General features: G+C 44.4%; 1 protein-coding gene across 1 annotated transcript in view; it reads left to right on the top strand.

The window, feature by feature from the left end:
* ZC3H3 (zinc finger CCCH-type containing 3) overlaps positions 1 to 14,774 on the top strand; it is a 225,226-nt gene that overhangs the window by 95,891 nt on the left and 114,561 nt on the right. Inside the window, exon 3 of the mRNA XM_067467003.1 lies at positions 1,608 to 1,807. Within this exon, the coding sequence (XP_067323104.1) occupies positions 1,608 to 1,807 (200 nt within the window). The remainder of the gene's footprint in view (positions 1 to 1,607; positions 1,808 to 14,774) is intronic.

The raw sequence follows: 14,774 nt of genomic DNA, 5'->3' as shown, positions 1-14,774 counted from the left end.
ATGTAGTCAGATGAAGCATCGTTTGGAATCAAGTCAAGACCTCGTTCTTGTTCATAGAAACTTAATGTTTTAAGTGCCTTTGTTTCATGGTTTTGATCTATGCTTATGTATTCATGCCTTGGATTCATGTTTCCTGATTTCTTGCATTTTATTTGGGAAGTTTTGACTTTGTTTTTTTGGGCTTCGCTGGACTATTACTCTGGACTACTTTATTCCTGCTTATCTTCCTACTTAATTAGATTTACCTATTTCTTTAAAGTGTTTTTTACCTTACTGCTTTTTAATTATCTTCAGTAAAAGGATGGTTTTCCATCCAACGGTGTGGTGTTTAAAGTCAGAGGGCTTTTCTTGTCCTGGAAGGATGCATCTATACTGTCTGACTAACGCAGTTTGGCACCACTTTTATTCCCAAGGCTTAATGCCATGCAACCCTGGAAGGTGTAATTTTCAAGATCTTTAGCCTCTTCTGGCCAATAATGCTGGTGCCTCACTAAACTATACAACTCTCGTCATTTCATAGCATTGATCCATGGCAGTTAAAGAGGTATTAAGCAGCATTCTTTCTACAGTGTGGATGAACCCTTAATTCTGTGCTACGTGTTCTTCATGACCTTTGACATTTTCCAGGCAGGATCAACAAAATCCCTGCTTGAAACACAAGAGAGTCTTTGGTTTCTGTCATTGTTGGTGGCACCATTTGGATGGACCTATTATTTGACTCAGGATACACCTACAGTGTGGAATTAATGCAGCTCACCACCGCTTTATCTGCCCTGACTTAATACTGTCGTTTGGCGAGGCACCAACACTTTTTGGCAGGGAAGGCTAATGAAATTGTGGAAGCAGTGCCATAATTCCATAGCAGATAAAGTGGTGCCAAGCTGTCCTGATTCCACAGTGTAGATGCAATCTCGGTTTGTTTCAACAAGCTTGCTCAATGGGTTGCTGTGAGTTTTCTGGGCTGTATGGCCTTGTTCCAGAAAGCATTACCCCCTGACGTTTCACCCACATCTGTGGCAGGTGCCCTCAGAAGTTGTGAGGTCTGTTGGAAACAGGGCAAGTGGGTGGGAGAAAGAACTCTGGGGGAATCCTTTGTTGGGAGGTGTTAGCTGGCCCTGATTGATTATTGTCGAGAATTCCCTTGCTTTTTGAGCGCTGCTCTTTATTTACTGTCCTGATTTTAGAGTTTTCTAATAATGGTAGCCAGATTTTGTTCATTTTCATAGTTTCCTCCTTTCTGTTGAAATTGGATTCCCCCAGGCAGCAACCAGCCAGGCTTTGAAGCTGCAAGGCTATTCAATGTTAATCAGGGTGGCCAATTGCAACATTCACACTTGCTTCAAGCAGGCAAGAGTTCTTTCTCCCACCCTGGAGATATATGGACCCCACTTGCATAGTTTCCAACAGACCTCTCAACCTCTGAGGATGCCTGCCATAGATGTGGGTAAAAGGTCAGGAGGGAATGCTTCTGGAATATGGCCATACAGCCCAGAAAACTCACAGCAACCCAGTGATTCTGGCCATGAAAGCCTTCAACAACAAGCTTGCTCAAATTTATTTAAATGGGTCCTAGTTTCTTACTCAGTCCTCTTGTTTTGTCTTTGCAGATCTCCACTCCTTGGTGCTTCTCGGCATTCTCCATCTGGGAGCAAGTCCCAGGCTCTGCAGCAGCAGCAGCGCTGGAGGAACAGGAGCCTCCGTTGTATTGGGGGAGTCATGTACAAGGTCTCTGCTAACAAGCTGGCCAAAGTCTCCAGCCCTCCAGCCCGGAGTGGAGAAGCCTTCAATAGGAGCCTCATCAGAACAGGTAAGCAACGGGCACAGCTGCCAGGCTTTGAATGCTTCCACATGGGAATGGAGGTCTGCCAGCATTTGGACAGAGGCACCATTGGCTATTTAAACCTAAAACTTGGTTGCCACTTACCATTGTTTGCCTTCGTTGCTGTTTCCTTGTCAATTGTTTCACAGTGAAGGTCAAACCTCTCAGAGCTGCATTTTGCAAGCTCAATACAGTGCTCTTAGCAAGACGGTTCAGCATCTCTATGGACTTCGCAAAAGGAAGGGAGGGACTGCATGGCCATCTGTCTGGAATACTTGGATTTGCTCAAATCTGGAATACTTTGGATTGTGCTTTTCCTGCATAGCATGGGGTTGGACTACATGGCCCATGTGGTCACTTCCAATATGATTCTATTAGCTATTAGGTTAATTCAGAGCTCTTTATAGCAAATCAAGATTAATTTAATTAATCTCTGCATCTCACCTTGAAGAGCCTACGCTTGAACAGATTTCTAGAAGTAGAAACAGACATCCATGTTGAGCATTCTAAAAATCTGGTGGTTTACTTTCTGATAGATCAGTGTACACACATTTTGTTTCAGGCACACAATTACTTAAAATATTGTATAAAATAACCTTCAAGCTTTGTGTTTATGGTGTGTGTTGCACCTCAGCCAAAGTTCACCTTGATCTTGGCACCAACCAGGACTCCAAAAGCAGTAATAAAAAAGTTTATTGAAGAAAGTATATATAAAAAGGGAAAATCACCAAAAAGGATAAGAAAGGCAAAATCCAACAGGTCATCAGAAAAGGTAATCGATAAGTAAAAAACTAAACCAAACTGGTGAGGAGAAAAAACACTTCAAAGTCAATAATCCAAATGGTACAGGAAAAAAAGAGTCATAACATGAGCATAAATCCAGGGAAACAAGAATCAAAACATAAACATGAATCCAGAAAACCCAAGAACTTAGGCTAAAGTATGAACTGGAAACAGGACTTGAGATCTTCACTATCTAGTAGTGTTGCCTGATCTGAATTCGCAAAAAGATGCTCTCTACTTTAAGTGCTGCAAAACCTGAAGGCATTTCTTTGAACTTGACTTTCTGGCTTGAGGGACTTTCTCTGTGCTTCCTTCTCATGGAACTTTTTGGATTTCCTGAGCTTGATTATTTTCTCCCTAAGATCAAACATGATACCCCTGTAGAACACACCTGCTCTGTCAGGCAAGCTATCTCAGCCTTCCAGGCCTTTATAAGGAGTTGCTAAGCTACTTGTGGGGCAGTGGTTCTCAACCTGTGGGTCTCCAGGTGTTTTGGCCTACAACTCCCAGAAATCCCAGCCCAATTACTAGATGTTAGGATTTCTGGGAGTTCAAGGTCAAAACATCTGGGAGCTCACAGGTTGAGAACCACTGTTGTAGGGGGAAAGTCATCTCCACCATTCACTGTATCTCCCTTTCTGCTGGATTCTGAAAAGTTTCACTTTCTATCCCTGTTTCACAGACAGAATCTTGATCTAAAATCCCCTCATTTCCATCAGTGAAAGAACCATCCACCACTTTCCAAGGCCCTCCAGGCTCTGGAATCCCAATCCCCTCATTTTCATCTGTCTGAACCACAACAGTGTGTACGAAACATCAGTGAATTTCATGTTAGATTTGGGTCCCATCTCCAAGATATCTCATTATGTGTATATCAGTATTCCAAAATAATCCAATACCCAAGCATTTTGGATTCCAAGCACTTCGAATGAAGTATGCTCAATCTGTAAACTAGAAAGTTTGCAAGCAGATAAAATTCCAGAGCACCAAGGCCCTTACTGGGACAAACATCATGCGTTTCTGGTTTGGAGATTTTATGTTAGGGGTCCTCAAACTTTTTAAACAGAGGGCCAGGTCACAGTCCATCAAACTGTTGGAGGGGAGTATTATAATTTGAAAAAAGCATGAATGAATTCCTATGCACACTGCACATATCTTATTTGTAGTGCAAAAAACACTTTAAAACAATACAATAATTAAAAAGAAGAAAATCTTTAACAAATATTCTGCTGTGTTTTCTGGTGTTTTTATGAGTGATGGTCACTCATTGGCCTGATAGGTGTATTGTGTTCAAATTTGGTGTCTATTCGTCCAGTAGTTTTTGAGTTCTGTTAATCCCACAAACAAACATTACATTTTTATTTATATAGATTAATATTTCAATGGAAAGTGTGAGCCTGCTTTTGGCTGATGATATAGGATTGTTGTTGTTGTGGGTTTTCAAGTAATTTAGACTTAGGTTGACCCTGAGCCAGGGCAGGGTAAATGACCTTGAAGGGCCGTATCTGGCCCCTGGCCTTAGTTTGAGGACCCCTGTCTTACGTAGTATTTTGAAAGATATTTTCTGAACCGCCCACAAGACTGCAAATAGAGAGGATTTGAAGGACACAAGTTCAGGATGTTGAGGGCTTGCAAAAATGGCCCACTTCTGTTCTGGAGTCATAAAACAGTACTGAGTTGAAATGGACTTCAGCACAAAATAAAAGTGAAATTAGTTATTTTCCCAGGTGTCCAGTGCACATCAGTACAAAAGGCAATACATGAGACAGACAGACACTTGAGGGTTGCAATGGTATTTTTGTTTTCTTTTACCCAAAACCCGCTCATGCTTCTTCCTCTGGGTTTCTTGTCTCTTAACGCAGTTGAGAGACAGTTTTACCTGGAATAGGATGCTTCATGAGCTTCACCCCCCTCTATCCCTTCAACGCACACACACACACAGAGGCGCACATGCCCCGTATCCCCTGCTCCTCCGCTATTATCTGCAGACTTTTTAATTTTCCGTCTGAGCCGCCCAGCCAGCTAATCCACGGTTTAAGCTAAATCTCCACCCTTTCCTTCACCTGCCGAGATGAGGTGCCGTAAGCATTTCTCTCCCCTCGCGGAGGCTGCCCCTCATTTCCCATTCTCAATTGCCTCTCTCACGGCTTGTTACCGGCCGGGGAGGCTCCGCTCTTTGTTCAGGTGTTGCTTTCCGCTCTTAATTTCTGGCCAAGGTGTTTGCAGCTTTCAGAGCCACGCAACCCCCCCTTACCCTGAGCTCAGCTCTTTTGCTGACTTGATTTTTTAATTTTTGCCTCCATCTAAAACCCTGGCTAATCTCCCTCCTCTTTTTATTTATAGTCCTGCTCAGCTTATGCTTTGACTTCTCCTGCCCTGGCCAAATATTCTTGGGCCTCATAGTCTTTACTATTCCTTAATTTTCTTATCAGAGTCATGTTTTGGGGTGGGGGAAATTAAACGTATACATTACTTTATTTCATAGTCCTCTTGGGTCGGTGGCGGAGTCCCAAGGTGTTCCGTCAGCGCCGCCTGACAGCTGTGAAATTGGGGGGCTTTCTTTGGGAGCGGTGCAGAAGCATTGCAAATCTGATTAGGCCCTAATCAGCAGACCCCAGGTGTGCGCACCGACTTCCATCCATCCAGTTTATCCTACCTGACTCATTTCCTTTTCGCAAGGAGGCTGCAGCATTTGGGGCATCGAGGAGGGAGGCAGAGCAGGAGGGAAAGGGATGAAGGCCTCTGAAAAAAACACAGCTTCCTTTTCAAGGTTTCTAGAGGATTGAGAGCAGTGCCTAGGTTGTCCCTTCTTTCTTTTTATCACAGCTTGGTTACGCTAGTTTTTGGACTCAGCTGACACAGCCAACAGGATTCTGGCAATTGCACTTCAAATAACTAACTTTTGCCAAACTCTGATTTTTGCCATTGAGGTCCATTGTGGCTAATTTCTCACTTTGCTTTTCATTTCTGTTAGCTTTGGGTTCAATACAAGCACACCTAACATAACAGGTTGATTTGGCCGGGGTGGCTCATGCCTTACTCATCTCTAGATTGGATTACTGTAATGCGTTCTACGTGGGGCTGCCCTTGAAAACGGCTCGGAAATTCCAACTGGTTCAACGAGCGGCGGCCAGGATGTTAACTGGTGCTCCTTACAGAGAGAGGTCAACCCTCCTGTTTAAGGAGCTCCATTGGCTGCCGTTTACCTACCGAGCCCAATTCAAGGTGCAGGTGCTTACCTACAAAGCCTTAAATGGTTTGGGACCTACCTATCTGCGTGACCGCATCTCCGTATATGAACCCACCCGCTCCCTCCGTTCATCCGGAGAGGCCATGCTCACGATTCCACCTGCGTCGCGGGCTCGTTCGGTGGGGACGAGAGACAGGGCCTTCTCTGTGGTTGCCCCCTGACTTTGGAACACCGTCCCCAAAGACATTAGACTAGCACCCACGTTGGCAGTCTTTAGGAAGAACTGGCTATTCCCATGTGCCTTTCCAGAATAGGATAACCTCCAGCACTACGTCCCAGAAGCACTTTATTAGAGTTTAAGACTCTCTGCACATTGCACTTCCACAGAATCCCAACATATTACCTCTCACACCCAGCACTTTTTTAACCTGTACCCTTCATTGGCTCGGCCCTGGTTTTATTGCGTAATAGTGTAATGTTTTGTTTTTGTTATTGCTTATGTTTTTAATTTGCTTTGCATTGTATTGTTATTGTCTGTTGTTGTTGTGTTGAGGCCTTGACCTTTGTAAGCCGCATCAAGTCCTTTGGGAGATGCTAGCGGGGTACAAATAAAGTTTAATAATAATAATAATACTAATAATAATAACAACAACAGAATGTTTGACATTCTGGGGTTGCCAGTGTAAGAACTGGAAAGGGCTCTTAGTACCTTTAAGGGTTGTATAGAAATGGGAATTTCAGAGGGTATTGCTTCTTACCTGGAGGCACCTGCTGAAACCCCCTCTTCAAAGTACAGGAACCCTCTCTAGCTTTCACTTTGACGACTTGTGTGACAATGCAGCTCCCTTTTAGAAAAGCTCTTTTTTAAAACAATTTTTTTATTCATAAGTAAAAGAAAGGTATAAAAAAGACAATAGAAAAAGCAGATTTTCATGTTTTCCGCTAAAACTAAGTGGCTATCAGTCTGCAATACAACTGTTTGGTTTGCTCCTGACATGATAAATAAATAGTCTAGCCACTGCAACATCTTACAAAATTGAATCTGTTGGATTTTGGGCAGTGAATCAGGTTCTACTGTATGGAAAACAGAGATCTGGTCCTTGGCATTGTGGTTAGGGAAAGAAGTTTTGGCATTTCGGCATTTTGAAGTTTTGGCTTTATGGAACTATGCATTGGCAGGCTGCAGGAAAGCAGGGTCTGGCCTAACAGGTGCTTCTCCAAAGAGGGAGAAAAGGATATGGTAATATTTTGATGCCTGAGGATGGATGCATGTACATGTGATGTGAGTGTTGAGTGAAAATGTAATTCCCCTTGGTTTGCTTGTCAGCTGCATAGAATCTGTATGTCTGTATGCCTTAAAGAGCCAGACACAGGAGTATGTCTAAAACAATAGTTTATTAAAGCAAAGTAAACAGGACTCAGAGACACTTGCTTCAGTGCCTCTGGTCAAAACTCAAAGGTTGTAGCAAATTCAAGCTTGTAAAACAAACTCAGAAAATAATCCAGATTAAACTGGCAAAAAATCTGGATTAAACAAGAGTTCTTCCAAAGCACTCCAAAACCACACAGTTCAAAGGAAATGAACAAAGAGCTGTGAAGAGAAGCCATCGTCCAAATGCAGTCCAAAGTCAAAGAAATCTCAGTTGAAGGTTCCAAAGTCCACAAGGCAGCGTCGTCATCAAAAGCAGTCCAAAGTCAAGGAGAGGGGAAGTCCGCACTTACGAGAATCCAAGCTGGTCGGTACACGAAGCAAAACAGCAACCTGCAGATCCAGGACCCAAGCCCAACAGGAAAGTGGCAGCGACAAGACCCAAGGCACGAAACCAACACTTTGCCTACTGCAAAGTTCTATAATTCCAGTGCCTACATTTATCTTACAGCTCATCATCCGATGATGAGCTGCCCTCCACCCCATCCTCATCACTCTCAGCTGAACACCAACGCCCATCCCTCCAACTCTTCCACCTCTTGTCAAGACTTAGGTCTCCCCATGATTCCACAGTATCACCTGATAGCCAGTCCCCACCACCAAAAAACACCGCAAAACTGTTATTAGACGTTGGTTGAGTACACACATTCTGAACCTCCTGTACCTTGGTCCAATCCAGTGACTCCTCTTCATCCCCATCACTCCCACACCCATCATTTCCAGAAAAACCCATGAAATCCTCTTCCTCCATGGGAGCAGTAAGTATGTCCCGGATCTTCTTTCTTTGGCGCTCCTCGTCTGATTCCTGCTCTCGAGTAATCCTCTTAGTCCTTCTATTCCCATCTGTATCTCCTTCCTCCTCCTTCTCACTCATTTCACTCTCGGAGAAACCCTCAAAGAAGTCTTCATCAGTGGGTGACATAAGTATCTCCTTTGCTGTTCCTCGTCTAACACCTGGGCACCTCGTCTCCCTCCTTTAGCACTCCTACTACCAGTTGCAGCATTGCCAACAGACTCTACTACAACAGTATGTCTAAATGTTGTCATTCATGACAAAAGCTTGTTACTTCCATATGGAAAAGCTCCCTTCGTTCATCTGCCGACTCTATGCCAGACTTGGATCTCCTTAAATTCAACAGGGAAAGGGGTTTACGTTTTGAGGAATGAAGTAATAGGACTTACTGTAATTGTTCTAGATGCATTTTCTCGCACTTCAGGGTCATAACCATGTTCTCAAAAGTTTCTTTTGGAAGAAGGCTGCCTAGATTCTAAGTATTTGAGGCTAGCAGGGAGAGAAGAGATGATCTTGACAACTTAATTGCTTGGCATTTAGCTAGGATGGCTCATCATTTTGCCTGGCAATAATACTCTCCATTTGGATTTATCAGGTCAATATTTTGCCTCCCGCTCTCATGACTCCAATTTAGAGTCAGAGAAATACTCCAACTTTCCTCCCTTGTCCACCACATAGTGGCACTGCTGGCATTTTGTCTTAAAAAGAAAAATAAAGCAGACTGGTTCCTGATCCAAGGATAATGGGCACTCTTAACCTACCAATGAAACCCTCCCTTATCGGGAGTTCAGAAAACTAGAATCCAAAATTGAATTACTGAGATCATAGAATCATAGAGTTGGAAGAGACCTCATGGGTCATCCAGTCCAACCCCCTGCCAAGAAGCAGGAATATTGCTCCTTCTTTGGAAGCTTTTAAACAGAGGCTGGATGGCCATCTGTCAGGGGTGCTTTGAATGCAAAGTCCTGTTTCTTGGCAGAATGGGGTTGGACTGGATGACCCATGAGGTCTCTTCCAACTCTATGATTCTATGATTCTATCCTGCTAATAAGAGCTGTTCAGCAGTGGAATACACTGCTGCTTGGAAGTCCAGGGGAGTCTCATTCTCTGGAGGATTTTAAACAGAGGCAGAAACAGAGTTTCAAGGAGAATCTAGATGGTCGTCTGTTGGGAAGGCTTAGACTGTGGCATAAGGGGGTTGGATTACATGTCCCTGTGGTCTCTTTCAACTGCAGGATTCTGTGATTCTGTTTCTGAAGGTCTTTGCATCGAGGTTAGCTGGGCATCTATCGGGGAGGCTTTAGCTGTGTGTTCCTGCTTGGCAAAGGGTTGGACTAGATGGCCCTTGGGATCCCTTCCAACTCCGTGATTAATCCAAAAGAGTGCTGGAGGCCGATGCCCCCCTCCATTTCAGGCGATAGCCATTCCAAGCTCTCCCTGTCTGAGGCAGAAGAGACATGTCACCTGTCAGTTGCTTCTGAATCTGAACCACCGGGCCCAGACAGGTGCCTGGTGTCTCCTTGCTGCGCACGAGGCTCCTGGGTTGTGTTCCTTTTAATCCCATCAACTGCTCAGCCTTTGAAGCCTCTCCGGAAATGACAAGGGCGACTGCTAATTATTTAACCGGTTTTGTTCAGCCTGCCAAGCCGCTCCGTCTTTTTGCCGGGGTTCCCAACCTGATTGGCTTTCATCCGCCGGCACCCAGCACCTGCTTCTTTGCCGACGCCGGTGCAAGTTAAGGATTGCCTCTAACGCCGAGGGCCTTTGCAATATCGGCGGCCAATCGCCGGCCTGCCAGGACCGATCAGGCAAGTCATCCATCTCTATAAGTGAGAGGGAAACCAGCAGTTTTCCTGGAGCTGGTCCACAATCTGCCTCCTTGTTACCCTGTGCAATGCACCACGAGTGGCGGGCGTACATGCGCCGGGTGCTCTTGGGTCGGCTGAGTTCAGAAAGGCAAGCGCAGCTTCATTTGCAGGGTGCCGTTGGGAAACAGATTGGCTCCCCCAAAGTGAAATCATGTACCTTTCCTCCTTTTCTTGCTCCAAATTCCAAAATTCAATTAGAGCCCTGTGTGCACAGGAAGACCCAGGTCCAGTGCATGAACATTGTTGATTCCCAGTGTTTCATAGTGAAGAAAGGAGAATATCATAGAATTATATGAGGGTTGAATGAATAGTAATGCCTCCACCTTCGTTACTTGGGTTTGGATGGGAATATTTTAATAACTGAAATGCAGAAATAATCCTTAATGTGCTCTTTAACTACCACGATTCACTTTTCCACATAGTCACCAGACAATTAGATACATTTCTGCCAACAATGAAAAGTTTTCTGAAGCCGTTACGAGTGGAGTGCCGCAGGGTTCCGTCCTGGGCCAGTCCTGTTCAACATCTTTATTAATGACTTAGATGAAGGGCTAGAAGGCAGGATCATCAAAGGTCTGGAGAACAAGCCCTATGAGGAGCGGCTTAAGGAGCTGGGCATGTTTAGCCTGAAGAAGAGAAGGATGAGAGGAGATATGATGAGAGCCATGTATAAATATGTGAGAGGAAGCCACAGAGAAGAGGGAGCAAGTTTGTTTTCTGCTTCCCTGGAGACTAGGACGCGGAACAATTGCTTCAAACTACAAGAAAGGAGATTCCATCTGAACATGAGGAAGAACTTCCTGACTGTGAGAGCCGTTCAGCAGTGGAACTCTCTGCCCCGGAGTGTGGTGGAGGCTCCTTCTTTGGAAGCTTTTAAACAGAGGCTGGATGGCCATCTGTCAGGGGTGATTTGAATGCAGTATTCCTGCTTCTTGGCAGAATGGGGTTGGACTGGATGGCCCATAAGGTCTCTTCCAACTCTTTGATTCTATGATTCTATGAAAGAAGTTGGCACTCTGTTTCCACAACCCATCGTGCACAGATCTACCGATAGCCAAGCAAAACAATAATGTGACCGAGTGATACGATGATCGTCCTGAATCAATCTGTCAATCTTTTGCTTGTGAAACTCGGTGGTTGCTGTCACAGGACGTCCAACTCTTTGTTTGTCACGCAAGTCAGATGTTCCCACCTCAACATCTTTAAACTTTCTCGCCCAACGACACACAGTACTCACATCAACACAATCACCATCATGACTTGGAAGGCATGCTGATCACCTTTGCAGAGGACACCAGGTTGGGAGGGAGGGCTGATGCCTCAGGATCCTAAATAACCTTCACATATTATCGAGCTTGGACAAGACTAACAAAATTCATTTTAACACCTTGGCAATAAAAATGACGTGCACAGGTATAGGATAAGCGGTGCCTGGATTTGAACCAGTCCACGTAAAAGGGATCTAGGAGTCTTAGTAGACCACAAGATGAGTATGAGCCAACAGTGTGATGTGGCAGCTAAAAAAGCCAATGCAGTTCTAGGCTGCATCAATAGGAGTACAGTGATACCTTGAGTTAAGAGTTTAATTTGTTCCATGACCAAGCTCTTAACCTAAACACACTTATCTGAAAGTGAATTTTCCCATTCAAATGCTGTGAATCCTTTTCAGCCCTCAAACCTCCCCCCTCCATTTTTGTTACATGTTTTTAAATAAGAAAATGTGCTCTATGAATAACAAATAATGTGTAAATGCATATTCATATGGAACAACAAGAAATAAAGGTGAACTTTAAAATGGTAGAAGCACAAAGTTGTGGTAAGGAAGCACAAAGTACAAAATGAAGAGGCAGAAGCATCCTTTTCTTCTTCCTCCTGTCCTTACTCTGGCCTCCCTTCCTCTCTTGCTTTCTCTCCTTCTCTCTCATCTTGAAGCTCAACAGACCGGGAATAAAAACTTCACAAAATCTACTAACCCAAAGTTCCTCAAAGCAGACAAGAGAAAAACGGACAGCAGTTTCCCAAAGCGGACAAGAGCACGAGGCACAGAGGCATGAGGCACAGAGACCGCTCCCTCAAAGCCCTAAATCCCTGTACTCTTGTGCTAGCATTTCCTCTGGCGCTAGCTCTTAATTCAAAATGATGCTCATATGTCAAAATGAAACTATGGCTGAGTGATGGCTTTTTGCTTAAACCACTCTTAAGTTGGGACACTCCTAAGTCAAGGTTCCACTGTATAGTGTCCAGACTGAGGGAAGTCATAGTCCCACAAATATTCTGCTTTGGTCACCTGGAATAACACTGTGTCCAGTTCTGGGCAAAGTTGTCTCCCTCGGGGAGATAGAACAAGTTGCAAATAAAGTTTTATTTTATATTATATAAAACAATTCAACAAGGAGAAGGACAGGCTGGAGGATGACCATAGAACAGTGGTTCTCAAACTGTGGGTCCCCAGATGTTTTGGTCTTCAACTCCCAGAAATCCTAACAGTTGGTAAACTGGCTGGGACTTCTGGGAGTTGTAGGCCAAAACACCTGGGAACCTACATGTTGGGAACCACTGCCATAGAAAGACTACTAAAAATGATCAAAGGTCTGAAAACCATGAATTTCCCTGAGGAGCGCCTTAAAGAAGTCAAGAGGGGATGGGAATGCCATGTTTACATATTTGGAAAGCAGTCATTGGTGAGAGGGCATGTTTGTTTTCTCATGCTCTGGAGACCAAGACACAGAGCATTGGATTACAACTCCTGGAAAAGAGATCCCGGATACATGGTGCAATGGAAAGAGACTTAGGCAAATTCAAGGAGGAAAAAGCTGTCTATGAGGAGTTGTCCTGATGAGTTGATATGGCCTCCAATTTGCAAACCAGTATGGCTGTCTGTACTGGGTGCTACCATGATTTTAATTGTTTATTGTTATTGTTTTTATACGGTTGATACTATATGTAATTTTTTTGACTGTATTTTATCTTGTGGGGCATTGATTGCCAAATGTAAACCGCCTTGAGTAGCTTCCAGGCTGAGAGGGGCGGTATACAAGTATAGAAAATAAATAAAATAAATAAATAGAGGAGGAAGGGATACTGTTATTGTCATGTCCCATAGATGTCCAACGCTGTCCATTGAGGGAAATAAGATGCTGCCCTAGAGAAGCCTTTGAGTTGACCCAGGCCAATGTCCTTCAGGCTTTTTATGTTCACTTATCACGGTATGAGGCACTCTACTCTCTCTCTCTCTCTCTCTCTCTCTCTCTCTCTCTCTCTCTCTCTATATATATATATATATATATGAGAGATTTAATTATGTTTTCCTGCTGCTAAGCAGGTCAGGTGTCGGTGGCACACAGAAATTCAGGAGAAGGGGTGAGGTCTTCAGGGGTGGCAAGAAAAGAAAAGAGGAAAAGAACGGCTACAACGAAAAGGCCATCCTTTGGAAAAATAAATTCTGCAAGGGAGTTGCGAAGGGGGCCAGGAGGGGTGAAGAAGTCAGCCTCGAGTACAAGATTGAAACCAGCAGGAACAAAATTAAGGCTTGACATTGTCCAGCCTGCCGGCCTGACCCCAATCTATTAAAGAGCTGCCACCGGTTGTGCTTAACACACTCTTGGGGCGCTGGCGGAATTGAAGAGGCCCAAACGTGCCGCTTGCGGGTGCCCTCTAGGTTCCCTTCTGAGCCAAGCCGGATGCATTATGAACTTTCAGTGTTGGTTTTGATGCCCTCCCGCATTCATGTGAGCACAAAACAGGGGAAACCCCACAAAACGATCAATTCAAGAGCAAAGATACGTTTATAGGTGAAGAGGAGAGATCTTTGTTTAATTGCATCCACTGTTTTGTCTGATGGTTGGCCTTTTCCCTTCTGTTGTGTATTATGTGCCTGCTGATGGTGACAGTCCTGTACAGACATAGAATTATAGAATCATAGAATCCAAGAGTTGGAAGAGACCTCATGGGCCATCCAGTCCAACCCCATTCTGCCAAGAAGCAGGAATATTGCATTCAAATCACCCCTGAGAGATGGCCATCCAGCCTCTGTTTAAAAGCTTCCACAGAAGGAGCCTCCACTACACTTTGGGGCAGAGAGTTCCACTGCTGAACGCCTCTCACAGTCAGGAAGTTCTTCCTTATGTTCAGATGGAATCTCCTCTCTTGTAGTTTGAAGCCATTGTTTCACATCCTAGTCTCCAAGGAAGCAGAAAACAAGCTTGCTCCCTCCTCCCTGTGGCTTCCTCTCACATATTTATACATGGCCCTCATCATATCTCTTCTCAGCCTTCTCTTCTTCAGGCTAAACATGCCCAGCTCCTTAAGCTGCTCCTCATAGGGCTTGTTCTCCAGACCCTTGATCATTTTAGTCACCTTCCTCTGGACACATTCCACCTTGTCAATATCTCTCTGGAATTGTGGTGCCCAGAATTGGACACAATATTCCAGATATGGTCTAACCAAAGCGGAATAGAGGGGTAGAAATACTTCCCTAGATCTAGACACTATGCTCCTATTGATGCAGGCCAAAATCCCATTGGCTTTTTTTGCCGCCACATCACATTGTTGGCTCATGTTTAACTTGTTGTCAGTCCTCCATATCCCTGGATTCCGCTTCTATGGATTCAACCAAACACAGCTCCAAAATGATGACATGTGAAGACAGTGAAGACATCCACAATGAAGACAACTGCCCTTGCGCTATGCTACTCTGCTGCTGAGTACGCATGCCCAGTGTGGAACGCATCTCACCACACTAAAACAGTGGATGTGGCTCTGAATGAGACATGCCGCATTATCACGGGGTGTCTGAACCCTACACCACTGGAGAATTTACACTGATTAGCCGGTATTGTACCACCTGACATCTGCCGGGAAGTAGCAGCCAATAGTGAAAGGACCAAGGCAGA

The sequence above is a fragment of the Anolis sagrei genome, chromosome 4 (genome assembly GCF_037176765.1).
Source record: "Anolis sagrei isolate rAnoSag1 chromosome 4, rAnoSag1.mat, whole genome shotgun sequence".
Taxonomy (NCBI): Eukaryota; Metazoa; Chordata; class Lepidosauria; order Squamata; family Dactyloidae; genus Anolis; species Anolis sagrei.
The sequence above is the reverse complement of the archived record's forward strand: the minus strand, read 5'-3'. Positions and strand labels throughout refer to the sequence as shown.